The sequence below is a fragment of the Cervus canadensis genome, chromosome 2 (assembly GCF_019320065.1).
Source record: "Cervus canadensis isolate Bull #8, Minnesota chromosome 2, ASM1932006v1, whole genome shotgun sequence".
Taxonomy (NCBI): domain Eukaryota; kingdom Metazoa; phylum Chordata; class Mammalia; order Artiodactyla; family Cervidae; genus Cervus; species Cervus canadensis.
The window spans coordinates 98,337,966-98,365,313 of record NC_057387.1 but is presented as its reverse complement, the minus strand read 5'-3'; the positions used below and the strand labels follow the sequence as shown (position 1 = coordinate 98,365,313).

At 37.6% G+C, this 27,348-nt stretch overlaps 1 protein-coding gene across 5 annotated transcripts in view; it reads left to right on the top strand.

Moving 5' to 3' along the window:
* The window catches only part of CCDC30 (coiled-coil domain containing 30), a 116,639-nt gene that overhangs the window by 2,787 nt on the left and 86,504 nt on the right, over window positions 1-27,348 (top strand). For all 5 annotated transcript variants that reach the window (XM_043461681.1, XM_043461682.1, XM_043461680.1 and 2 more), the window contains exons 2-6: window positions 7,440-7,618; window positions 10,382-10,502; window positions 17,306-17,493; window positions 25,251-25,340; window positions 26,633-26,786. In XM_043461681.1, coding sequence (XP_043317616.1) covers window positions 7,559-7,618; window positions 10,382-10,502; window positions 17,306-17,493; window positions 25,251-25,340; window positions 26,633-26,786 — 613 coding nt within the window. In that variant the 5' untranslated portion in view covers window positions 7,440-7,558. The remainder of the gene's footprint in view (window positions 1-7,439; window positions 7,619-10,381; window positions 10,503-17,305; window positions 17,494-25,250; window positions 25,341-26,632; window positions 26,787-27,348) is intronic.

Sequence of the window (27,348 nt, the reverse complement as noted above, 5' to 3'; positions counted from 1 at the left end):
TGAATTTATATTACCTCAAGATCTGCTTTTTTGTAAGTTTCAAATTACTCAACCATCGGGACTCAGTAAATCCATCGGGAAAATGTTAGTTCTGGGATGTCAGAGCAGAACAGGCAGAAGGACCCAGGATTCCAGGCAGAGGGACCTAAATATTCAGAGTCATGTAATGAGCAGCATGATCAGTCCATACACTGGCATGAAGGGCTGTCAAGGTGTGGCAGAAGATGAGACATGCAGGGCTCATGTTGTGAAGACTCCGGTGCCAAGCTGAGGATCCAGACTCTTCCTGAAAACAATGGGAATGTTAAGCAGCAAGTGATTTGCATTTACAAGGGTCAGTCTGAGAGCTTTATAGAGTACAGACTGGATGGGGGCCAACCTGGCAGCAAGAAAATCAGTTAAGGACACTGTTACACTAAGTTGGGCAAATGATGAGGTGAGGCTAAACTAAGAGGATTAATTAGAAAATGATCGAAGAGATGGAATCCACAAATGCAGGGATTGGTTGTCCATGAGAGTGGGATGAATGAGGATAGGCCAAAGATGACTCCCAGATTTCTAACTTGGGAAACTATATTGATAGTGATTTTATTAACTGGGATACAGATGGAAGACCAAGTGTTAAGAAAGATGAGTGGATTTTTCAAACTGAGTTGTACACTAGAGAGTTGGATATGCATTTGATCTTAACTAGTAGATTCATTTGGAGAAGGAAATGGCAGCCCACTCCAGTATTCTTGCCTGAAGAATCCCAGGGACGGCGGAGCCTGATGGGCTGCCCTCTAAGGGGTTGCACGGGGTCAGACATAACTGAAGCGACTTAGCAGCAGCAGCAGTAGATTCATTTTGTATTGCCTTCTTGCCTACATTCTCTGCCCTGGAACTTGTAATTTTCTGCCAATCCTTGCTTAAAGGTTAGGCTTGGTGGCTGTATTTTTATCCCTACTTCCCACCTATCCTAGCCACAGCTGACTGAACAAGGAATATTGTACAACTAACTTTGGAGAGAGGAGAGAAATTGATGGGATGAGCAACAAATAATTGTCTCTATTTCATAAACTTGAACTAAAAGGGATAGATATAAGAAATGACTTAATCTGAAAAATTACATGGGTTTAGGACTAAGATGACTGTTTTTAGCTTTGCTGATGAGCACACAGAGAAAGTCCATCCATGTGGAAAAGTAAGTAATGGGAGCAGGTTCATAGGGAAACGCACAGGCAAAAGACCTTATGGGTCAGGATAGACTAGCAATGACTGTCTATTTCCATGTCCATTTTCCATGTAACTAGGTTTCAGTTCAATTCAGTCGCTTGGTCATGTGCAACTCTTTGCAACCCCATAGACTGCAGCACGCCAGGTTTCCCTGTCCATCACCAACTCCCAGAGCTTGCTCAAATTCACGTCCGTTGAGTCGGTGATGCCATCCAACCATCTCATCCTCTGTCCCCTTCTTCTCCTGCCTTCAATCTTTCCCAGCATCAGGGTCTTTTCCAATGAGTCAGTTCTTTGCATCAGGTGGCCAAAGTATTGGAGCTTCAGCTTCAACATCAGTCCTTCTAATGAATATTCAGGACTGATTTCCTTTACGATTGACTGGTTTGATCTCCTTGTTTGCAGCATATGAACTTCTATCTTATTCTTCCAATAACCCTCCTAAGTAGTTGGAATTGGTCAGCTGTAAAGGCCAGAAAACTCAAAATAATAATGGCTTGAAAAATAGAAGTCCATAAAAGTCAAGAAGCAAGCACCCCAAAGCTGATAGGGCAGCATTTTGAAATTGCCAAAGGTTCAGATTTCTACTCTCATGATAGTATATCATCCGTGGCCTGTGGCTTCCACATCATGGTGTCCAAGATGGATGCTCAAGCTTCAAACTATCTTTGTCTGCATTCCAGCCAGTGGAAAGAAAGAGGATGAGTCCATCCTTTTCCTTTAAGGACATTTGCTAAACTAGGTGGCCCACAATTCCATTTACATCCTATTGGTCAGAACTTAGTCACATGGGTGTATCTAGCAGAAGGCAGGCATCCTTGTGACCAGTACAAAAAAAAATCTTATTTCTGCAGGAAAAAAGAATACAAAATCATCAATCAATTAAATAGATATTTTTAAAAGAATATATATTGAAGGAAAACTGGCAATTTCTGCTACATTTACTTATTTATATTTGTTCTAACTTCAGTGTATTTGTTTCTTGCCAATTTTTCTAGATAGACCTGGGGCTTAGCAGAGATGGATTATTGTTTAATTCTCCTAATAACCCAATGAGATTGGCATTACTATTATATCCATTCTATTTGGAGGCAATCAAAGTTTAAGGAAGTTAGATGACTTGTGTTAGTCACATGACTAGAAAGTGGTGGAGCCAGGATTTGAACCAAGGCATGTCAGACTCCCCTGCCCAAGCTGTTCATCACCATGATAGTAAGAAGGGCGGAGAGCCAAAGACAGGGTTCTTAGGAATGGTGGCATTTGATGTGTCTGTTGAAGAGCCCAGGAAGAAGACAGGAGAGACAAGGCCAGGGAAGTAAGAGTGAAAACAGGAAAAAGTGACATCACAGAACAGAAAGGAGTGGACAGATACCACTCCTAAAAAGAGCAGAAACATAGCCAGTTGAATTTGGCATTTTGAGGGTTGTTGCTGAATGAGAGTATGAGTACAGTAGTAAGAGCAGAAGCCAAAGGCTGTGACTTGAGGAGGGTAAGATAGATTAGAAAGAGGACAGTAACTTGAGAGGGGGATATGGTAGGATCAAAGGAGAGTTATTTTGTACCTTTATTTTTACCATCAAAGACATCTTAACCTAAGGACATGACATCAGTTGGGAGGGAGATAGTGAGCCAACAGAAAAGAAAAAAGAAGCAATCCGAGATGGGATCTGGAACACGGGTCAAGGGATTTGCTTTGGACAAGAGAATGGAAAAACTCTTCCTCTGAGAAGGGAAAAGGAGCAGGGTCTCTAAAACTGGTGGTTAGTGTATTGGTGGTCACAAAAGAAGCTGACAGTTTTATGATGGCCTTAGTTCTTACTAGTGCTGTGGGAGACATGGTCATCTGCCAACAGAGGGGAGAGGTGAGGTTTGGAGTTTGATGGGAGAGGTGGAAGTTCTGAATATTTACTGAGTGAAATGGTAGCAGAAACTAGCCAAGTGCATGGAATGGCCTATGCACGTAGGGAAGCTTGGTTCAGGCGGCAGACCATGGATTTGTAGTGGCTCCAGTTTGCATACTTGTTCGTTTTTTTCTCCCAGCACTCAGCAAACTAAAGTAGGTAGAGACAAATCAAATGGTCAAACTTTTCCCCCAGTTTGGATTTGCAGGGAATATGGGACAAGGGGTTAGATAACTGGAAACATTGATGAGAGACTGATTGAGATGAACCACAGTAGGGTCCAGGCTTGAGGCGGGAAATAAGTGAAGCCAAAGAGTATCTGGTAGTTTGAGACAGGATGTAATGGTCCAGGGACTGGAGGTTTCAACTGTCATTGTAGAATAGTTTAAGAGAGCAACAACTTCACACCCATTTCTATGGCTATTATTTTATATATTTGTGGCAGTTCTCCAAAAAGTTAATATACATAGATTTATATATCCAAAAATTCCATTCCTAGGAAGATGCCCAAAACAACTAAAACAGGGACTTAGATGCTTGTTACATCAGTGTTTCACAGCAGTGTTATTCGCAATAGTCAAAAGGTGGAAACAAATCAAGTGCCCATCAACAGATGAATGAGTAACCAAAATACACACAGTGAAATGTTATTCAGCCTTAAAAAGGAAGGAAATTCTGATCCATGCTATGAAGAGGGTGAAACCTGAAGACATGCTAAGTGAAATAAGCCAGAAACAAAAGGACAAATGTATAATTCCACTCATATGAGGTACCTGGAATAGGCACATTTATAGAGACAGAAATTAGAGAGTGGGAAATGGGGTCTTGTTGTTTAATGGATACAGAGCTTATGTTTGGGATAATGAAAATGTTCTGAAAATGGATAGCAGTGACGATTGTATAGCACTATGAATGTTCTCAGTGCCACTGAGTTCTGCACTTAAGTATGGTTAAAATGGTAAATTTTAAGTTTCGTGTATTTACTATACACACACAAAAGAGCGGAAGGTGGTAGAGTCAGACATTTGGAATTTAGAATTGTGGGATTTCAACAGTAGTTTAGGTTATGACAAGAGCTCAGTGGAAGCCACGGGCTTAGATGAATAAGTAGAGTGGAGGTTAAAGGTCTCTGGCTTTGGAAGGGTGTTTGGTCTAGGAGCTTGGATGAGTCACACTTGGCTATTGACTTGCATCCTATACCACCCTCCTGACCAGACAAGCTTCCTTTTCCTGTATCGCTGCTTACCCTCTGATACCCCAAATTTCCCAGAAGCCAGAATGCAACGGTATTCTCAATATGCCCCATCCACTTCTCCTTTCAGCTTCCTCCAGCTTAAGACTGCCCCGCTCTACCCCACAACATGGTAGGGTGACGGGGGGTATGCTACTCTCTGGGGGCAAGCAACTCACAGTGTAGGACATGTAAGAATTCAAACATTTATTTTCTTATTATTCATAATCTCACCAATTTATCACAGTTGTGTTTTAAAATTTTGATGTATTTGCTTCCATTCTTATGTGTCTGATTTTTACATAGTTGTAATAATACCTTTATGTTCTACTTTTTCTCTTTATTATAACAGAAGCATTTTTCTATATTGCCAAATGTATTTCTAGTGTCTTAGGTCCTCTAATACTCAGAACTAAAACCACAAGGAACTGAATAGTGCTCAGAGACCTTGTGGGAAGGAGGATATGAATGGGGACCAGATGATGGGAGTAGGGTGAGGAGGAGCACAAGAAGACTTTTAGCTATAAGTCATGGGGAAGATGCATGGGGGCACTAAAATTCAGATCTGGATCCTTTTTTTCTTTAATGCATCAGATGGTAATTAACATTTTATATATCATCCACAAGAGCTGTTGATGTGAAAAGAATGAAACTCTGGAAAACTTATCAAGAAAAGATAAAAATAATCAAAACATAGTTTTGCTGTTAAAAAAGCAAAACTGATCATGATTATGTAGACTAACTGCAGTTCAATAACAGTCATGCTTTCCCTATAATCTGGGTCACATTAACTTAGTTAAAAGTCATTAATATATTTGATTATACCAGCAAGTCTTATTCACAATTGTTGTTCAGTCTCTTAGTCATGTCTGACTTTTACAACCCCATGGACTGCAGCACGCCAGGCTTCCCTGTCCTTCACCATGTCCCGGAGCTTGATTAAACTCATGTCCAGTGAGTTGGTGATGCCATCCAATCATCTTGTCCTCTGTCATCCCCTTCTCTTCCTGCCTTCAATCTTTCCCAGCCTCAGGGTCTTTTCTAACCAGTCAGATCTTCTCATCAGGTGGCCAGAGTATTGGAGCTTCAGCTTCAGCATCAGTCCTTCCAGTGAATATTCAAGATTGATTTCCTTTAGGACTGACTGGTTTGATCTTCTTGTAGTCCAAGGACTCTCGAGTCTTCTCCAACACCACAGTTCAGAAGCATCAATTCTTCGACGCTCATTCTTTATGGTCCAACTCTCACATTCATACATGACTACTGGAAAACTATAGCTTTGACTATATGGACTTTTGTTAGCAAAATAGTGTCTGTGCTTTTTAATACACTGTCTAAGTTTGTCATAGTCTTTCTTCCACGGAGCAAGTGTCTTTTAATTTCATGACTGCAGTCACCATCCACAGTGATTTTGGAGCCCAGGAAAATAAAGTCTGTCACTGTTTCCATTGTTTCTCTATCTATTTGCCATGAAGTGATGGTATCAGATGCCAAGATCTTAGTTTTTTGAATGTTGAGTTTTAAGCCAACTTTTTCAGTCTCCTCTTTCACCTTCATCAACAGGCTCTTTAGTTCCTCTTCACTTTCTGCCATAAACGTGGTATCATCTGCATATCTGAGATTATTGATATTTCTCCTGGCAATCTTGATTCTAGCTTGTGCTTTATCCAGCCCAGCATTTCACATGATGTACTCTAATATAAGTTAAATAAGCAGGGTGAGAATATACAGCCTTGATGTACTCCTTTCCCAATTTGGAACCTGTCCATTGTTTCATGTCCAGTTCTAACTGTTGCTTCTTGACCTGCATACAGGTTTCTCAGAGGCAGGTAAGGTGGTTTGGTATTCCCATCTGTTTAAGAATTTTCCACAGTTTGTTTTGATTCATACCATCAAAGTCTTTAGCATAGTCAATGAAGCAGGAGTAGATGTTTATCTGGAAGTCTCTTGCTTTTTCTATGATTCAGCAGATGTTGGCAATTTGATCTCTGGTTTTTCTGCCTTTTCTAAATCCAGCTTGAACATCTGGAAGTTCTTGGTTCACGTACTGTTGAAGCCTAGCTTGAAGAATTTTGATCATTACTTTGCTATCATGTGAGATGAGTACAATTGTGCCGTAGTTTGAACATTCTTTAGCACTGCCTTTCTTTGGGTTTAGAATGAAAACTGACTTTCCAGTCCCGTAGCCAGCTGAGTTTTCCAAATTTTCTGGCACATTGAATACAGCACTTTCACAGTATCATTTTTTAGGATTTGAAATAGCTCACCTGGAATTCCATCACCTCCACTGGCTTTGTTCATTGTGATGCTTTAGTAATTCTCATAACACTTATATCACTCCATCAATCAGCAAACATTTATCTCTTCCACACCATGTAGTGCAAGCTGTTATGTAGCATGACTACTTTCAGGTTAAAAAAATTAAAGACAGTATCAATGGCAGGCTTAGATCAAGAAGTTTTAGAAGTGAGCTAAATGACTTAGATGTCAACAGAAGTTATAAGACACTTTCTAGGAGCAAAATAATTCCTTGATGGTACAGAATTAATGGCTTTCTAGCTCCCAGAGGAATCCTTTTATTTCTAAATACTTAAAAGCCAAAAACTACTTTGGGATTTATAACATTGCAAGGGGCCTTGGGGAGATTTTCAGATTATTAAATTACAAACTTCAGAACTGTGCAGGCAGAAAGCTTGTGTTTTTTAACACGTGCATTTCTTATTTTAGAGGATATAATAGAACTCTTCAAAGCTTTAATTTTTTGTATTTTAGCTATTTCATGTATGTGCTCATTATAACGGAGAAGGCAATGGCAACCCATTCCACTACTCTTGCCTGGAAAATCCCATGGCAGAGGAGCCTGGTGGGGTGCCGTCTATGGGGGTCGCACAGAGTCAGACATGACTGAAGTGACTTAGCAGCAGCAGCAGCTCAGTATAACTTGATAGCATAACTGTTAATTAATAGGGAAACTAAGCTATACTTTGTAAGGAGTCTAACTCTAGGCATATAAACATAACATTTCTTGTATGCTCAGTTGTATGTTTGTATGTGTTTGTTCATACATACATATGCTTATTTCTTTTATCAAGGGAAAATTTCAATTAGAAGATTTAGTTCACCATCCTGAGAAAGAAGGAATTGAACTGCTTGTCTTGACAGAAGAACAACTCTTGTTTTGTCTGGGACTTGTTACAGCAAAGACAGGCTGATGACTGCTTCCAGAAATCTAGAAGAGCTGTCAGCAAAGCACGTGGAAGAAATTAAAGACGTAAGAACTAATATCATACTTTTGAGATAGCCATGGTTTTGGGACATCCCTGGTGGTTCAGTGATTAAGACTCTGTGCTTCCACTGTAGGAGGCAAGGGTTCTATCCCTGGTTGGGGAAGTTCTGCGCAATGTGGCCAAAAAGGGGAAAAAAACCCAAAAAACTGTGGTTTTGTTCATCATCCTTCCATTATGTTAACATATTAAAAGTGATATTTGAATATCACTGTATAATTTGCAAAGCACTCATGTGTACACTATTTTTTTCCATGAAATATATCAACAGTCTGTATTGGTTTCCAATAGAATACATATACAGGACATTGCCCAGAGAGGACTGGTTGAATATCCAAATAGGTCTGCTGAAGGTGGCTTTCATTATCTTAGTAAATGCATCTTTATCTCAATAACCAACCCTCTAGCTGACTTTCTGGCTAGTAGACTTAGAAACCTGACTAGCCAGCCTATAGGGAATGGATCTGCTTCTCAAAGGTGGCCTTGTATTGACCAAACTCACAGAAAAGTTTGTAGAAAAATTGAACCAGCTTTTTAAATAGCAGTAAGAAATATAACTACCAAAGGAACCAGACACATATATCCTGTGGCTGATGCATTTTTCCTCTATAGACACACTACATAGGAAGCCAAATTTTAATCAAATGTTTACTTGCTGAACAAATGAAATGATTCTGAATTTGTAGAGCACCAGCTAAGATAACCATATTTCTACAATCAGACTATCACACCTGCCCTTGCTTCTGGACCTGTTATATCCTAGAACCTCAGTACCAGGCCAGTAGAGGAGTGTATAATGACACTTCTGACACTTTAATCACTCTTTTTGATGTGTCCAGTACTGATTAACCTACATTCTTACATATAAGATACTTTATTTTCTTTACTCCAGATACTTAAATTTCCTTTAATAAAGTTATTTACAACTTCTCAAAATATAAAGAAAAAACTCCAGTATAAGAACAAAATTGTATTTCTCTTTCTAGAAATAAAAGGTAATAAAAATAAGTAAAACAACTCTCTTTAATTCTTTGCTGATCCAACCTTTCCTTGCCTTGGAGGAATGGCTATTTACAGTGTATCTTTAAGTATTAAGTTCAACAGCTGTTAAACATCATTGTGATTTGATTAACAAGGGACATTTCATTGCTTCTCTAATGTTGGGCTTTATATCCTGTTTGCTACCTAGGCAGACATCTTCTTTAGTTTTATAAAGTGCCATTTTGCTATTTGGTATTTCTCGAAAACCACACAAAAGAAAGAAAGGGGGAAAAAAAGAAAAAAAAAAAACTAAAGTAAATGAGCCACCTCAAGAAATATTTTTGACAAAGTCCTTGAGTGTACAACCAGCCTCTTCAGTCTGCCCAGTTAAGCTATTTTCTTTAAATGAGTTAATAAATTCTCTCAGGTCACTTGCAGATCACTCTATTGTGTTCTGACAGCTCAGTTCAGCTAACTTGTTGATTTTTAAAGTTGACTCTTAGAGGGCAGTCTGATTTCCAAACTCTTAAGAGGGCAATTAGCATAGTAGACCATAAAATTTAACGTTAGGCAGATTAGGGTGAAAAATTGCCTTTGGCACTGACTCTCTTGTGTCACCTTGAGCAAGTTACTTCTTTGAGCTTAAAATTTCTCATCTGTAGTTTGGAGCTGATAATAGCTCCTTAAAAAGGATTTGTGAGGTATACACACAATGTGTATCAAACATTTCACATATGTTCTTGGCACCCACCAAGTATTTGATAAGTACTTGGCACCCACCAAGTACTGGAAATAGATAATTCCTGCCATTTTAAAGAGAAGGAAACTGAATCATACCAGGAAGTGATAAAGTTGGGCTGCAGTTCTGTGTTCCTTCTACTATACCATTCAGCTTTTTGTTCATATTCTGAGCAGTTGTCCCAGAAGGCTTCAACACAATTCAGCAAGATGCAGTTACTTTGGTAGTCTACTTCTAAGCAGTTTGGCCTAGCGTGAAGTTTGGTTCCTCCCTTTCTGTCTTGCTTGACAATGCAACTCTCTCAGCCTCTCTCAGCCTCCTCCCTCACCTATAAAGGAGAAGATAACAGTGTCATAGGACTGTGGTGAAAACTCAGTATTTGATGTCCTTAACAGAGTACCTGGAACATATAGTTTGCTTTCAACCTATTATTATTAGCCACATAGAAGTGCCTTTTGTGAAGCTGCCCTATTAATCAGAAACTATTTTTAAAGAATACCCAACAGTTTATTTTAATAAAGCTCCTACCAACATTTCATCATTTTTAATACCTTAAAAAATAATTTATGCAATAATTTTAATTTGAATTAATAGTTAATTAAAATAAGCGATTATTATGAATGAAAAAAATTTTAGACACTGTAATCATGAGTTTTGCTTAAGAGTATAAATAATTATTGTGTAGATATTTCTCTGTTCCTGAGTATCATGACAGTATTTCCTAAGCCATAGATAAGGAGACTTGATTTGAAACCTGAGTTGTTAATGGAAAAAAAATCAGAGACTGTGATTTTCCCAGAAATTTGTGGTGATTTGTCATCCTATCTGTGGGGAAACAGCGTCTGATAACATGACAACAGGAAGTTTAGGGAGAGACATCAAATACTGAGGACATTAGATACTGAGTCCATGCTTAAGCAAAGCTGAGTTTTCTTTTATTTCTCATATTATAAACATTAATAGTATGGTGATCTCTTAATGACTCTTTGACTTAATAGTCTGGTAAGAAAATGTATTATTTTCTTCTTAGGTGGAAAACTATGCAAACCATGTCTGTGACTTACCAGAGGAAAAAGAAGCATTTTCTCGTAGTTATGAAAGGGAAAACAAACAGCCTAGACATGAGTTTAAAGAGCTCCAACTCAAACCAGGTAATTTTTCCTTTTGTAAAAAATGTAAATCTTTTCTCTAATTCTAATAAGTAGAGTTTGACAATTATAGAAAATTCGGGAAATGTATAAAAACAGAAGAAAGGAAAAAAATTACTACATACCCTTCACCTCAAGAAAAGTATTTGTAATGTTTTAGGCTTATTTTCTGCCTATCTTTTTAAAGTATGTATTCTGAAATATCCTGAAATGTATGTGAGAGAGTGCAGAATGGTTATTTTCTTTAATGTCAGTTACAACACTTACCGCCCTAGGTCATCCTTACCTGTGTCAGCTCTCCTGGGGCAGAGGTCACATCCCAGTCTTCCTGGTTTCTATATTCTCAACAGCTCCAGCCTTGTAAAGTACCTAGCATGTTAAGGGCTCAGGAAATGTTTATTAAGTACTCCAAAGCTACAAAGGAAGATACAGACAGGACCCCTTTAAAATATTGTATTTTTTTTAACTCCATAAATTAGCTTTTATTATAATAGTCAGTATTTATTTAGATTTCAATTCAATTCAGTCACTGAGTCGTGTGTGATTCTTTGTGACCCCATGGACTGCAGCACGCCACAGGGTCATTTTATGCCAGTAAATATTTATATTTACCACACATTTATTATTTTCTTTGCTTAGCATTTGTCTTTCATTTCAGATATCCTATATGGAATCATTTTCCATTTTTCATTTTAGAACTTTCTTTCACAAGGGTCCGTGATGGACAGTTTTCTGTATTTTAAATCTCAGGTACAGAGTGAATTGAGCTAATCATAAGATGTAATTCATTTGTACTTCACTCTAGTTTCATTTTTTCCCCCCTTTTTTGTTTTCCACTGGATAACTGAGTTTTCTTCTGCTGCCTCAAAAGCTTGCATTCTAGTTTTGTTCATATTCTGGTTGCATTTTAGGAATTTTTAATTTTTCCTGGCATTTTTAGTTTTTCTCAGCTGCAAGGTCATTGAGTGCTCTAATCTGCCTTACTGTAAGAAGCAAAAGCTCCTCTGTGTTCTGTTACTAGCATAAATTAATTAGCTCATGAAGTATTGAGAAATAGGGGAGTAATGTCACTACAATGGGAGTTACACGTGGAAGTTCACATACCCTTTTCCCCAGCGTATTAATGATTTGTAGACCCCAGCATATTAATGATTTGGGTTCACCAGCAAGCCATGGAGTTTACACCTAAAACCCATTCATCCCACTTTCCTCTTCTGGGCTGTTTGGCCACATATTTTGCCTTGAGAGTGCTTATTGCAAAGATAGTCCTAATCCTTTTCACTTTGCCTTTTTTTTAACCCTGCAGACTCAGCTCCTTCTTGATCTCATCTTTACAGCAAACCTGATTTTTAAAAAGAAGAGAGTCCTATATTTGCTATGTATCTGTGTATGTGTGCTCAGTCGTAGTCTGACTCTGCAATTCCATAGACTGCAGCTGCCAGGCTCCTCTATCCATGAAATTTTCCAGGCAAGAACACTGAAGTGGGAAGCCATTTCCTACTCTAGAGGATCTTCCTGACCCAGGGGTAGAACCCATATCTCCTGCATTGGTAGGCTGATTCTTTACCACTAGTGCCACCTGGGAATTCCCTATATTTGCTGTGTTGTTCAGTTGTTCCATCATGTCCAACTCTTTACTACCCCATGGACTGCAGCCCACCAGACTTCCCTGTCCTTCACTGTCTCCTGGAGTTTGCTCAAACTGAGTCAATGATGCCATCCAACCATCTCATCCTCTGTCACCCCCTTCTCCTCCTGCCCTCAGTCTTTCCCAGCATCAGGGTCTTTTCCATTGAATTGACTCTTCACATTAAGTGGCTACAGTATTGGAACTTCTGCTTCAGCATCAGTCCTTCCAAGGAACATTCAGGATTGATTTCCTTTAGGATTGACTGGTTTGATCTCTTTGCTGTCCAAAGGACTCTCAAGAGTCTTCTCTGGCACCACAGTTCAAAAAAATCAGTTTGGCGCTCAGCCTTGTTTATGGTCCAACTCTCACATCTGTACATGACTACAGGAAAAACCATAGCTTTGGTTATGCCTTTGTTGACAAAGTGATGTGTCTGCTTTTTAATATACTGTCTAGGTTTATCATAGTTTTTCTTCCAAGGAGCATCATCTTTTAATTTCATGGCTGCGGTCACCATCTGCAGTGATTTTGGAGCCCAGGAAAATAAAGTCTGCCGCTGTTTCCATTGTTTCCCCATCAATTTGCTATGAAGCGATGGGACCAGATGCCATGATCTTAGTTTTTTGAATGTTGAGTTTTAAGCTAGCTTTCTCACTCTCCTCTTTCATCTTCATCAAGAAGCTCTTTAGTTCCTCTTCACTTTTGCCATTAGGGTGGTATCATCTGCATATCTGAGATTATTGATATTTCTCCTGACAATCTTGATTCCAGCTTGTGCTTCATCCAGCCAGGCATTTCACATGATGTATTCTGCATATAAGTTAAATAAGCAGGGTGACAATATACAGCCTGACGTACTCCTTTCCCAATCTGGAACCTGTCCACTCTTCCATGTCCAGCTCTAACTGTTGCTTCTTGACCTGCATACAGGTTTCTCAGAGGTAGGTAAGGTGGTTTGGTATTCCCATCTGTTTAAGAATTTTCCACAGTTTGTTGTGATCCACGCAGTCAGAGACTTTAGCATAGTCATTGAAGCGAAGTAGATGTTTATCTGGAGTTCTCTTGCTTTTTCTATGATCCAACGGATGTTGGCAATTTGATCTCTGGTTCCTCTGCCTTTCCTCAATCCGGAGTATACATCTGGAAGTTCTTGGTTCATGTACTGTTGAAGCCTAGCTTGAAGGATTTCGAGCATTACGTTGCTAGCTAGTGAAATGAGTGCACTTGTGCTGTAGTTTGCACATTCTTTGACGCTGCCTTTCTTTGGGACTGGAATGAAAACTGACTTTTTCCACTCCTGTGGCCGCTGCTGAGTTTTCCAAATTTGCTGGCATATTGAGTGCAGCACCCTAACAGCATCATTTTTTAGGATTTGAAATAGCTCATTTGGCATTCTATCACCATCACTAGCTTTGTTCGTAGTAGTGCTTCCTAAGGCCCACTTGACTTCACATTCCAGAATGTCTGGCTCTAGGTGAGTGATCACACCATCGTGGTTATCTGGGTCATTAAGACCTTTTTGTATAGTTCTTCTGTGTATTCTTGCCACCTCCTGTTAATATCTTCTTTTTCTGTTAGGTCCATACCATTTCTGTCCTTTGTTGTGCCCATCTTTGCATGAAATGTTCCCTTGGTATCTCTAATTTTCTTGAAGAGGTCTCTAGTCTTTCCCATTCTATTTTCCTCTATTTCTTTATATTGTTTACTTATATTTGCTATAGTATTCCCTTAATTTTTTTAGGAATTTGACATATCTCTTTAATGAACTGATATAATTAGGATTCTCAATGTTTTTTATAGCATTAATTATGCAATGATAAAGGTTTTGAGTGCTCCAAGCCAACATTTTCCCATAAGCTACATTATTTTTAGTGAGCATTTTTGTGAAATACAGATTCCCTTGTTTATTTTAGGAACACATATGTCAATCACATCAGAAATGTGTCTGTAATTAAAGGATGTCTTTTGAAGGTGGAGCAAACATGATTTGATAATGGGTTTTTTGGAGCCCTATACCAAGGTCTTCCCTTGGGGTTTCCCTTGTAGCTCAGTTGGTAAAGAATCTGCCTGCAATGCAGGAGACTTGGGTTCGATCCCTGGGTTGGGAAGATCCCCTGGAGAAGGAAATGGCAACCCACTCCATTGTTCTTGCCTGGACAATCCCATAGACAGAGGAGTCTGGCGGGCTATACAGCCCATGGGGTCGCAAGAGTTGGACACGACTTAGTGACTAAGCCACCACCATACCAAGGTCATGGGCTTCCCTGGTGGCTCAGATGGTAAAAAATCTGCCTGCAGTGTGGGAGACCTGGGTTCGATCCCTGGATTAGGAAGATCCCCTGGAAGAGGGCATGGCAACTCCAGTATTCTTGCCTGGAGGATCCCCATGAACAGAGAAGCCTGGCAGGTGACTAAGTGCAGCACAGCACATACCGAGGTCACATATTTCATGTTGCGTGGGAGAAAAAGAGAGAAATTACTGGTGACCCCAAGCTCTTTGGCCTGAGCAGTTGGAATACTGGAGATCCTAACTACTCAGATGGGGTAGATGTGGGAGGTCCTATTTAGGGAAGACAGTAAAGAGTTTGCTCTTGGACATCCGCATCTGGATGTGAATATTAGACATCTGAGTGGAAAGGTCAGATAGGCAATTTTGTTTATGTCTGGAATGCATTGTGAACTAGTGATGTAAATTTGGGAGTCATCAGGTACAGCAAATACTTAAAGCCTTAGGATGGTAGGAGATACCCTAGGGAGTAAAGAGAAGTTTCAGAGCTGGGCCCTGATGTGTTCCATTGTTTAGAGGTAAGAAGTCAGCAAAGGAGTCTGAGAAGGAGTGGCATGAAAGGTAAGAGGAAACTAGCAGAGTGTGGTGCCCGAGGTGAGAAATGAGGAAGGTGTTTTCAGAAAAGGAAATGAACAATTAATAGGCTACGTGGAGTGAGGATAGGAGATTGACCATTGGATCTGGTCACGTGGAGCTCATTGTGTTTTTGAGGAGAGCTGTTTCTGTGGAGCAGTGGATACAAAAGCCAATGAGTGAATTCAGGAAAGAATGATAGGAGAAGGAGGGGACATGGCTATGGCTGATCCTTTCTTGAAGTTGTGCGGCAAAGAGGAATGAAGAAGTGGTGGAGGAGCTGGAGGGCGACACACGTGTGAAGCAAAGTTTTTGTGCTTTTCATTACCTTGTTTTTACTTTTATTTTTTTTTTTTTAACTTTTCATTTTCTAATTTTTTGGCTATGCTGTGTGCAGCATACAGGATCTCAGTTTCCCACCCAGGGATTGAACCCATGTCCCCTGCATGGAAGCATGGAGTCCTAACCACTGGACCACTAGGGAAGTCCCTATGACTGTTGTTTTTCATGGGAGATATTATACCATGTCTCTAAGATGAATAGTTGGGAAGAAAGCTCCATGAGGCAGCAGAGATAAGAGTCAACTGCAGGAGCTTTTTTTTTTTTTTGAGAGGAGAAGGAATGAGATCCAGTGCATAAGGAGAGGGGCTGGCCTTAGGAACAAGGGTAGCTTGTTTAATCTCACAAGAAGGAAGAGTACCAGAGAGCTGGCAGATTTGGTAAGGGGAGCTAGTGGGAGCTCTTTACGGAGTACTTCTCTCTTCTCAGTGAAATAAGAAGTCAGGTATTCAGCTGAGAGTGAGGATGGGAAGGAGGTATTAGAGATTTGATGAGAGAGGAGGATGAAATAATGGTTTAGGTCTCTAGAAAATGAGAGAGAAAGACAAGCAGGGGAATGCAGGAGGATTGCTGAGCAGCAGTAGGGGCCCACTCAAGGTTGGTTGGTAGTCATGAGTTTGAAATGAAACCAAGTGCTGTCTGTGCAGTGTTCTCCAGCTACATGCAGCTTCTGGAGTGCACTGGTGAAGTGCTGGGTTTAACAGGTTGAAGTTTTGTCACCAAGTATAATGGAAGGAAAGGAGGCAAGAGAATTGTGAGTGTTTTCAGGGGAGTGATTGTAATGATGGGCTGTAGAATCCAAGCTGGGTAAGAAAGGAAATGAGAATAGGGATGGCATAAGGAACGCTGAAAAGTCTTTATAGTAAATGGATGGAAGTTTCCAGTATGGTCAAAAATTGTTGAAATTGAGCTGCTAGTACAAAGAGGTGGGAGGGATGATTGGAGAATAGGATGTTTGAAATTGAGGCTAGGGAGAGGCTATAGAAACTGTACAGGCTAATGACAAGGTCTAGGGAATTACTACAGAGTAGGTGACTGAGATGGGATAAAGGACCAGAGTTTTGGAAGTTAGCTGGTAAAGGAACTGAAAGGACAGGCTCCTGGAATATAATCATTGACCTGAATATTGAAATCATCAAGAATTTCGGCAGGATTAGCTGAGTGACTATGGACAGATTTCTTGGTGCCGGAGCCCTCATCTCTTAAAAGTGATAATATGATTCCTACCTCACTAGATTAAAACAGATAAATTTATCTCAAATGCTTAGTATAATACCTGCCACAAGAGCAAACACTAACTGAAACAACAATACACTTTGAAAGTTATGCAAGGACAAATTTTAAACTTACATAGGTAGTAATATCTAGAATACCAACCTAGACAGCATATTAAAAAGCAGAGACATTACTTTGCCACCAAAGGTCCATCTAGTCAAAGCTATGGTTTTTCCAGGAGTCATGTATGGATGTGAGAGTTGGCCTATAAAGAAAGCTGAGTGCCGAAGAATTGATGCTTTTGAACTGTGGTGTTGGAGAAGACTCTTGAGAGTCCAAGGACTGCAAGGAGATCCAACCAGTCAATCCTAAAGGAAATCAGTCCTGAATATTCATTGGAAGGACTGATGTTGAAGCTGAAACTCTAATACTTTGGCCACCTGGTGCGAAAAACCAATTCATTGGAAAAGACCCTGATGTTGGGAAAGATTGAAGGCAGGAGGAGAAGGGGACGACAGAGGATAAGGTGGTTGGATGGTAACACCGACTCAGTGGACATGAGTTTGAGTAAGCTTCGGGAGTTGGTGATGGACAGGGAAGCCTGGCGTGCTGCAGTCCATGGGGTTGCAGAGTCAGACACAACTGAGCAACTGAACTGAACTGAAGAATATCTACCTCTTTTGAGAACCTTTTCCCACTACTTTTTAGTTATTTGCCTGCATTTCTTGTAACAGTATTGTTTCTGCTATTTCTTCCTAACAGAAGTGCAAACAAAGGAAGTTGAAATGTATCAAGAAGCCTTGTCTACAGTGGCTCTGAGCAGCCCCCGTGAACAGATCACACACTTAATCATGGAAAGAAGTACACTCTTGAGAAAACTGGAACTTGGGAACCCCAAGCCAGAACCACAAAGATGTCTGAGCCAGAACCTGCAGAAAGACTTTCCCCAGGTATTCCAGAATTACCTACAGAATTGAATAAGAAGCAGGCCAGTTGAAGAATGCATGCATTTATTTAACCTTTCATACATTAAAATATCAGGAAGCCAATTTTGATAGTGCTTAAGAATATAGACTTTAGGTTTGAATGGACCTGCTCTGCCCCTTGTGAGCAGTATGTCCTTGAATAAATTACTTAATTTTTGTGAGCCTCGATGTCATATCTGTAAAATCTGGGAGCAACTCACCTACTCCACAAGATGATCATGAAAATGAAATGAAATTGTTTAATATATGTATAGCTCTAAAATGAAACCCCACATGTTAATTAGCATTTTTATTGTTGAGAACCTATTGTGTGCCAGGTTTTGTGCTAGTAGATGTAGGAACAAAGTTAAATTAAATGTGATCTGGACTTGCAAGGAAAGAAAAATGAAAGAAATAAATGAAGCTAATGAAGGAAAGAAATAAACTAGTGGTTATAACTCAGTGTGGAAAGTTCTTTAGTAAAATGAGGCACAGAAGGCTAGGAGAACCCGGGGGTTCTCAGTCAGGATGGATAGAAAAGGCTTCCAGAAGAAGTGATATTGAGTAGCATTTTGAAAGCTGAGTAGGTGTGAGCTGGATGAAGAAGAAGGGAAAGGCATTTCTGGCAGAGAAGACAGTGCATAATACATACTGGTTCATGTGAGTCAATGCTGAGAAATGCACCTGGAGATATTTTCAGAAACCACTTCATGGTGAGACTCACATGCTAAACGAGAGAGTTTGGACTCAGCACCCAACAGTGTTCCTGGAGCATACTAGAGGCATAAAAATATTTCAAATTGACTAATAACTGACTGCTGTGAGAGATCTGGAGAGTCACTAAATGATTTTAAGAGAAGAGCAACATGCACTTATGCATGGCATGATCTGATTTGTGTTTTAGAAAAATCACTCTGGCCATCGTGGAGAGATGGATTGGCAAGGGGCCATATTGGAAGCTGGGGTTTCAGGAGATGTTAAATAATAAATAATTAAAGAATGAGAACCAAAAACAAGACTCAGAGTGTAAATGGAGAAGGGAAGATGAACTAAGGAGTTATGAAGGAGATGGAATCTATAAAACAAATTGGTGTTTTGAAGGTGAAGTCTTAGATGATCTTAAGGCTAAGATCATAGTTTACTTAGATCACTACTAAGTCATAGTTTTACAACTCATGGACAGGAAGAATTAAAACAGATAGTACAAAGGATTTTGTTACTATAAAATGTAACTCATAACATTTCTGTCACATTCCTGTTTATATTTTGTTTAAGCTAATGTTGTCATTTACCTGAGCATAAAGTAATCAGTAGAGTCACTTTTTTGTAGAAATTGACAAGTTGATTCTAAAATGGATAAGGAAGGCAAGGGAACTAGAATAGCCAAAAAAACTTTGAAAAAGAAGAACAAATTGGATGATACACTCTTCCCGCTTTCAAGACTTACCACAAAGCTGCAGTAATCAAGAAAGTGTGGTATTGGTGTAAAGGTAGATATATAGATCAATGGAACAAAATAAAGACCTGCATCTGTATGGTAAATTGATTTTCAAAACAGATGGGAAGGTAATTTAATGGGGAAAAGATGCGCTTTTCCACAAATGGTGCTGGAACAATTGGACAGGCATATGCAAAAAACAAACAGAAGAAACTCCCTCAACTCTATTGAGTTCCCTTCCCCACTGGTAAAGGAGGGAGTCCCTACCCTAAATACTATGAGATAGTCAAACACATGATACCCAGCACTGGACAGAGATGTGGCTGTTAGTGAATCACACAGACTCACAGCCCAGGGGTGGACGCTGCCTGTCAGGCAGGGCCGCAGGGGGTTGTATTCAGGAACAGAGTGAGCTCACAGGACCCACGGGAGACAGACTTTGTGGTAACAGGAGAGGCGCTCCTTTGTTCCCCTGGGAGGGTATGACTAGCTTGTTTAAAACATTCCATGAGTTGGCGGCGAAATGACAATTGTTAAATAGCTGAGGACCAGGCAGAGTATAGCTGTTCGGGCTGAGAGGGGAACTAGCTGGGTAGGGAATCTTTCCTGTTAGATGGGGGTATATCTGGCAAAAGCAGAGGAATTCATGGTTAGGCTTTTGGTGCACTGTGAGATACAAGAGTGTGAAGGTAACACATGAAATTTTAGGCTTTATAATACCTTTATCCTACCTGTATACAAAAATTAACTCAGAACAGTTCATAGATCATGTAGGAGATAAAATCTATAGAAGAAAATTTTAGTGACCTTGGGTTTGGAAAGATTTTTATCAGACAGGAATAGCACAGAGTATGAAATTGGATTTTATCAAAATTCAGAATGTTTGCTCTTCAAAAGACAAAAATAAAAGAGGAAGGCACAGACTGGGAGATAATATTTTTTTTTAAATGTGTCCAACAAAATCTTTCTATCTAAATATATAAATAAATCTTATAGCTCAATAATAATAACACATACAACCCAGTTAAAAAATGGGCAAAAAATTTAAAAAGCAACTGCACCAGAGAAGATATACAAATAGTAAATAAGCACATTAAATAATGCTTAAATTCATTTACTATTAGGAAAACACAAAAATCACGAGTCACCACTATCAATTTATCAATATCAATGAATGCCCAGAATTAAAGACTAACCATATCAAGTATTGTTGACAATGTAAAGCAACTATAATCCTCATATTCTACTGATGGGAATATAAAATGATATTGCCACTTTGAAAATTGCTTAGCATTACCTTAAAAAGTTAAACATGCAACTGTTACATTCCACTCCTGGGAATATACCAAGAGAAATGAAAGCCTGTGCCTGTGTAAAGACTTACACATGTCACAGCAACTTTCCTTGTATAATCAACTCAAATGTTCATCAACAGGTAAATGTATAGATCTATAGAATGGAATATTACTTTATAATAAAAAAGAAAAAATACACAACAAAACAGATATATCTCAATTATCTGAGTCAAATACGCCAGACCAAAAGGAGTGCATAGTCTATGGTTCCATTTGTATAAAGCGGTAGGAAATGCAAACTGGTCTATAATAACAGAAACAGGTCATTGGTTGTCTGAGGACCATGTTGGGAAAGAATAAATTTAAGAAAGCATATGAAACTTTTGCCTGTGGTGGATATTTTCATTATCTTGATTGTGGTGTTGGTTTCATGAATGTATACATGTAACAAAAAATTGTACTTCTGACCTACATACAGATTTCTTAAGAGGCAGGTCAGGTGGTCTGGTATTCCCATCTCTTTAAGAATTTTCCACAGTTAAAAAGCCAACAACAAAAAAAAAACTAATGTTAAGTAAAATATAGTTCATATTGTAGATCAGGCCTTGCAAAACTTCTTGGGCTTTCAAGTCATCATATGTGGTCCCATTTTCGTAGGAATGATTCTCTCATCTACTTTATGCACAGGTTAGTTCAACATTAGTCTATGTAAAATATAACTGGGGAGGCAATGAAATTTTTACAAGCTACAATTCGTGATAATAAGATCCTTGAAATTTTTTTTAAGTTTTTAAAAGGTATAATCAATATACAATAAACTGAACATATTTACAGTGTATAATTTTTTGTTACATGTATACATTCATGAAACCAACACCACAATCAAGATAATGAAAATATCCACCACAGGCAAAAGTTTCATATTTAAGTTTCCTTAAATTTATTCTTTCCCAACATGGTCCTTAGAACCACTGATCTGTTTCTGTTATTATAGACCAGTTTGCATTTCCTACCGCTTTATACAAATGGAACCATAGACTATGAACTCTTTTTGGTCTGGCTTATTTGACTCAAATAATTGAGATATATCTGTTTTGTTGTGTATTTTTTCTTTTTTATTATAAAGTAATATTCCATTCTATAGATCTATACATGCAGGTCAGGAAGCACAGTTAGAACTAGACAAGGAACAACAGACTGGTTCCAAATAGAAAAAGGAGTACGTCAAGGCTGTATATTGTCACCATACTTATTTAACTTATATGCAGAGTATATCATGAGAAACGCTGGGCTGGAGGAAGCACAAGCTGGAATCAAGACTGCCGGGAGAAATATCAATAACCTCAGATGTGCAGTTGACACCACCTTTATGGCAGAAAGTGAAGAAGAACTAAAGAGCCTCTTGATGAAAGTGAAAGAGGAGAGTGAAAAAAGTTGGCTTAAAGCTCAACATTCAGAAAGCTAAGATCATGGTATCCGGTCCCATCACTTCATGGCAAATAGATGGGGAAGCAGTGGAAACAGTGGCTGACTTTATTGTTCTGGACTCCAAAATCACTGCAGATGGTGATTGCAGCCATGAAATTAAAAGGCGCTTACTCCTTGGAAGGAAAGTTATGACCAACCTAGACAGCATATTAAAAAGCAGAGATGTTACTTTGCCAACAAAGGTCCATCTAGTCATGGTTATGGTTTTTCCATTAGTCATGTATGGATGTGAGAGTTGGACTATAAAGAAAGCTGAGTGCAGAAGAATTGATGCTTTTGAACTGTGGTATTGGAGAAGACTCTTGAGAGTCCCTTGGACTGCAAGGAGATCCAACCAGTCCATCCTAAAGGTGATCAGTCCTGGGTGTTCATTGGAAGGACTGATGTTGAAGCTGAAACTCCCAATACTTTGGCCACCTGATGCAAAGAGCTGATTCATTGGAAAAGACCCTAATGTTGGGAAAGATTGAGGGCAGGAGGAGAAGGGGACGACAGAGGATGAGATGGTTGGATGGCATCACCGACTCAATGGACATGGGTTTGGGTGGACTCTGGGAGTTGGTGATGGACAGGGAGGCCTGGCGTGCTGCGGTTCATGGGGTCGCAAAGAGTCGGACACGAATGAGCGACTGAACTGAAATGACTGATCGGCTTTTTAACTTAATACAGGCACATAGTAAAAAAAGGATTCAAGCAGTATAAAATAGAATGAAAAACAAGCTATCTTCTCACCCCAATTCCTCACTTCCGTACTGCTAAGCAACCACTGCCAACAATTTTTTAACCTATCTTTCCAAAAAGTTTCCATTCTCTTAAAAATTCAAATTATATTCCATTATGCCTGTTGTTTTCACTTTCTGTATTAGTGTGTAGAGATTTTCCTTTGTCTTTTTGATAACATAGATCCTTTAAATGGATGTATCAGAATTTATTTAACCACTTTATTGTTGCATGGGGCAGAGGACAAAGAGATGACTTATAATGCCAGGAATAATCAAAGTTGTTTTTTTTTTAATATTTTACTGCAGAATATGACAGAATATGTGCAGAAAAATGGTAACACTTTAAAAATACAGTTTGACTAATAGTTGTTGAATAAATACCCATGTGACCACTGGTCCTGTTAGGAATACAACATTGCCAACTGCCTAGAACATTTCTTATCTGATCACAACCCCCTTCCTCTCCACAAAGATATGCATCCCTAAATAATATATTAGTTTTGTCTATTTTTGAACATTACATACAAGGAATGAACTTTGGGAAGTGCTTTTTTGTAAAACGTTATGTTTATATTATTTATTTTTAATCAGCTTGTCACTGCTATATATTATTCCATCATGTGAATATACAACAGGAGACTATCTATTCTATGCTAATTTGGGTTATTTCCAATTTATATCTATTTTGAATGTATTTTAATTTTATCAGTTATGCTGCTGTGAGTATTCTTCTGTATGTGCATTCGTTTGTATAGGGTATACACCTAAGAGGAGATTTAGGAAATTATAGAGTTATGTGGATCTTCAGCTTTACTAGATAATGTCAAACTTTCTTCTTAAAGTAGTGGTACCAGTTTATTCTGGCACTAGTATTGTATGAGAATGCCTTTGCTTCTCATCAACACCTGGTGTTTTCAGACTTTTAAATTTTTGCTGAACTACTAGGTGCATAATGATATCCCATATTGGTTTTAATTAGCATTTCCCTGATTACAAATGAATTTAGCATGATTATTTGTCACTTGAATTTCCTATTTTGTTAGTGTTTTTTCAGGTCTTTTGTCCATTAAAAAATTGAGTTGTCTGTCTTCATATTTACATGTATTGTCTGTGTTCTGGTTTCAAGTCTTTTTATTGATTATGTATCAGAAATACTTTTTCCCCACTTTGTGACTTGTCTTTTTAATATTCTTAACAGTGTCTTTTAAGGAACAGAAGTTCTTAAATTTAACATTGTTCAATTTATCAATTATCTGTTTTATAGTTAGTGTTTTTCTGTCCTGTTTAAGAAATTCTTTCCTTCTGGGATTTTGATTTTTGGTTGCATTGACTCTATAAATTTATTTGAGAGGAGTTGGCTATCTTAAAATATTTATGTTATCTGTGATCATAGACTATCTCTTCATTTACTTTTTAATGTATATAAGTAACGTTTTATCACTTTTTTCACAAAATCTTGCCCATTTTTTGTTGTATTTATTGCTAGTTACTTCATATTTTTGGATGCTATTAGTAGTAAATGCTGTATGTTTTTTGAGAATTTAATTTTCTAATTATCTATTGCTAGTATTAAAACTATAATTATTTTCACATATTGACTATACTTAGCAATATTGCTAAAATTTTGCATTCATTTTAATAATTTATTTGAAGATTTTGTGCTTTTTCCACCTGTATCTGAGAATAATGATACTTTTGTTTCTTCCTTTCCCATCTTTATTCCTTTAAATTTCTTTACTTACCTTACTATACTGACTTGGATCTTTAGTATTATCTTGAATAGCAGACATATTTGTCTTGTTAATGATATCAGAGAGAAAGTGTTCAGCTATTCACTAGTATGATGTTTGATTAAGAGTTGCTGTTTTTTCAAAAAGTTGTCTAATTTTTGCAAAAGAGGTTAGATTTTTATTATTCATATTTTCTTTTACAGTTCTACAATTCCATCACAGTATTTTTTTTTAAATAAGTCAGGAGTTATGAGGATATATTAGAAAAGAAAATAAGTTATGTAGACTGTAAATGTTTTTATTTGTAAGATTCTATAAATAAAGCTATATTCTGTAAAAAAAAAAAAAAAGAGTTGCTGTTTTTTAAAGATAGACTTTATTGAGTTAAGAAAGTTCTCTTTTATTCCTAATTTGTTCAGAGCTTCTATTAGGAATTAATGTTGAGTTTAGAAAATGTTGAGTTTTTTCTACAGCTACTGAAATGATGAAGTTATTTAGAACTTTTACCTGTTAATATGAGAATTTCATTGATTAAATTTTCTAATGTTAAACCTATCTTGTATTCCTGGGATAAATCCAACTCCTTCATGATATGTTATCCTTTCTAAATAGTATAGATTCAGTTTGATAAACTTTTCTTTAAATTTTTGCATCTATGTTTATGAGTGAGGTGGCCCTGTAATTTTTCTTTTTGTGTTACCTTTGTCAGGTTTTAATATCAAGGTCCATCTAGGCAGTGTTAGCCAGCCTTTTTTTCATTAAACTTCTATAATAAGATAATTTTTTCTATCACTCTCCCATGAAATCTTGGTGGTACTGATATAAAGTAATTCTAAATATGTACCATAGGCATCTGTACTTTGTACTTAAAAGGGTAAGATTTCCCCCGCTTAGGAATCAGTCTGAACTCCCCTGGGGGCAGTATTATCTCATTGAGAATGCATAGTCTAGCCTCATAAAATTGACTGGATTGTGCTCCCTCTTTCTCTACTTGATTATATATTTTTTAATTTAAATGACATTTTTGTTCATGAAGCTGATTGATATAATTTTCATTCACCTCACTTAGGAGAAACTTGAACAAACCCACCAGCCTCTGCAAAAGGAACATCAGAAACATCAAGGACCTGTGCATCAGTCTAAAAAAAGTCTGAGTGAGGTAAGAAAAAATTTACAATCTTTTGCTTAATAATAATAGGTAATTACAAGTTAGTTTTACCTTGGAAGTATTTTGTTTGAATACATTAAAATGTATAAATCCATGCTGTAAAAGATATCAGTTGTGCATGAGAGTATTATGAACACATCATAGAAATTTGGGAAGAAAAAATAAATTGTTTAACACAATAGCTGATTTTTATTGAATGTATCAAAATTTAAGCAATCAATATGTGTTATGTCCTTTGAAAAATCACCTTGGGACAGCACACACTTCTTTCCAAATATATTCAAAGCTTCTTTTTGGGGGGAGGTCCTTTAAAATGTGTAACACATTATTTTAAATATAAGTAATTCTTTGTGGAAATTATTTTTGATCTAGGGAAATGTTATTAAGAGTTAAATTCAGTGAATAAAGTATATATAGAGAATTTAACAATGGGAAGCAACCAAGATAAATATATGTGGATGAAACCATAATATTACTTTCAATAGCAAAAATGGAAAAGTACCAAAATGTTGAAATGATTATATAAATTATGCTACACCCACTGGTACATTATATAGCCTCTAAAAATTATCATTACAAATCTATACAGCAATGTAGAAAAATATTCCTAATATAATGTTAAATGAAAAAGCTAGACAGAAATGTGTACATAGATTGAGATTATGACTATGTAAAAAATATATGTAAATGAAAAATACTGCAAGGAAATATACCAGTAAGCCGAAAGTAGTTTTGTTATGTAGATTGCACTAATATTTGGTTGTTTTCTTCCTTTTTAGAAAAATTTGTATAATGAAGTTATATTCATATACGAAATACATATCTTGGGGATCAAAAGCCAAATATAATTGAGATTGAATTTCTCACTTAGCTTTTAAAATGCTTTAAAAATAGTTGTAGGAAAGGAGCTCTAAACATGAATTGAGCCTTAATTGTTCCAACTTTGAAATTAAATAAAATTTAATGTAAAGGCATTTTACAAGCTGTATTTAATTACCATATAAATGAGGACTATTTTCCCTCTTTTTTGTCAAAGATTATTTTTATGATTGAATTTCTAGTTTTTGAAATAATTATATAACCATAATCTCTTAAGTAGGTTAGGTTTGAAGGTGAAATTGTATAAAAACAATAAAGTATCACCAATTTTATATGGTTCAACCTAATAAAAGAAATGCACATAAATAATCTACTCTTCTTTATTGGCTTTCAAACACTTATAGGGCAATATCCTAAGAATATATTTACTTTTCAGTGTACTACTAACGACAGTTTTATTTCAGTCCCATAATGAAGATCCAGAAAAAGATAAAACACCACAAAACTGCAGAGAGAGAGATTTGGAGCAAGTAGCATGGAAGCTAGAGATGGCCCATGAGGAGATCCGAAGGCTCACTGTTGAACTGCAAGGGAAGGAGAAGGTACAGAGTAAATTAGGTAAGCTGTGGTGACAGATGAACATTTCTGACCATGTTTTAAATGTAATGGTCCTGCTAAGGGTAAAACACAAGTACACTGAGAAAATAAATCTTCTAAGATAAACACATAAACGTCTGATATATAGTCCCATTTTCTACAGTGTCCAGAAATTTTTGTTGAAGCATATCATAACTACCGAAAGGTGTACAACTCCAATACACCACCCAGTGCAAGAAATTTCCAGTACTCCAGAAACTGTTTCTTCTCCCTATGTCTACATACTCTCTCCTCCCCCAAAGTAATGACTAGTCCTAACTTTTAAGGCTGTTTCTGAGTTTTAACTACAGAAAGTATACATTCTTTAGCTTGTTTCTTTTGTACAATATTATATTTGTGAGATTCATTCATATTGTTGCATGTAACAGTAATTTGTTCACTTTTGCTGTTTGTACTCTAGTATTTCATTGAATAAACATACTCCATTTATTTTATTTATCCCTTCTACTGTTGATAGACATTTATGTTGTTTCCAGTTGCTGTCTATTATGAACAGTGCTGCTCTAAGTATTCTTGTCCTTAT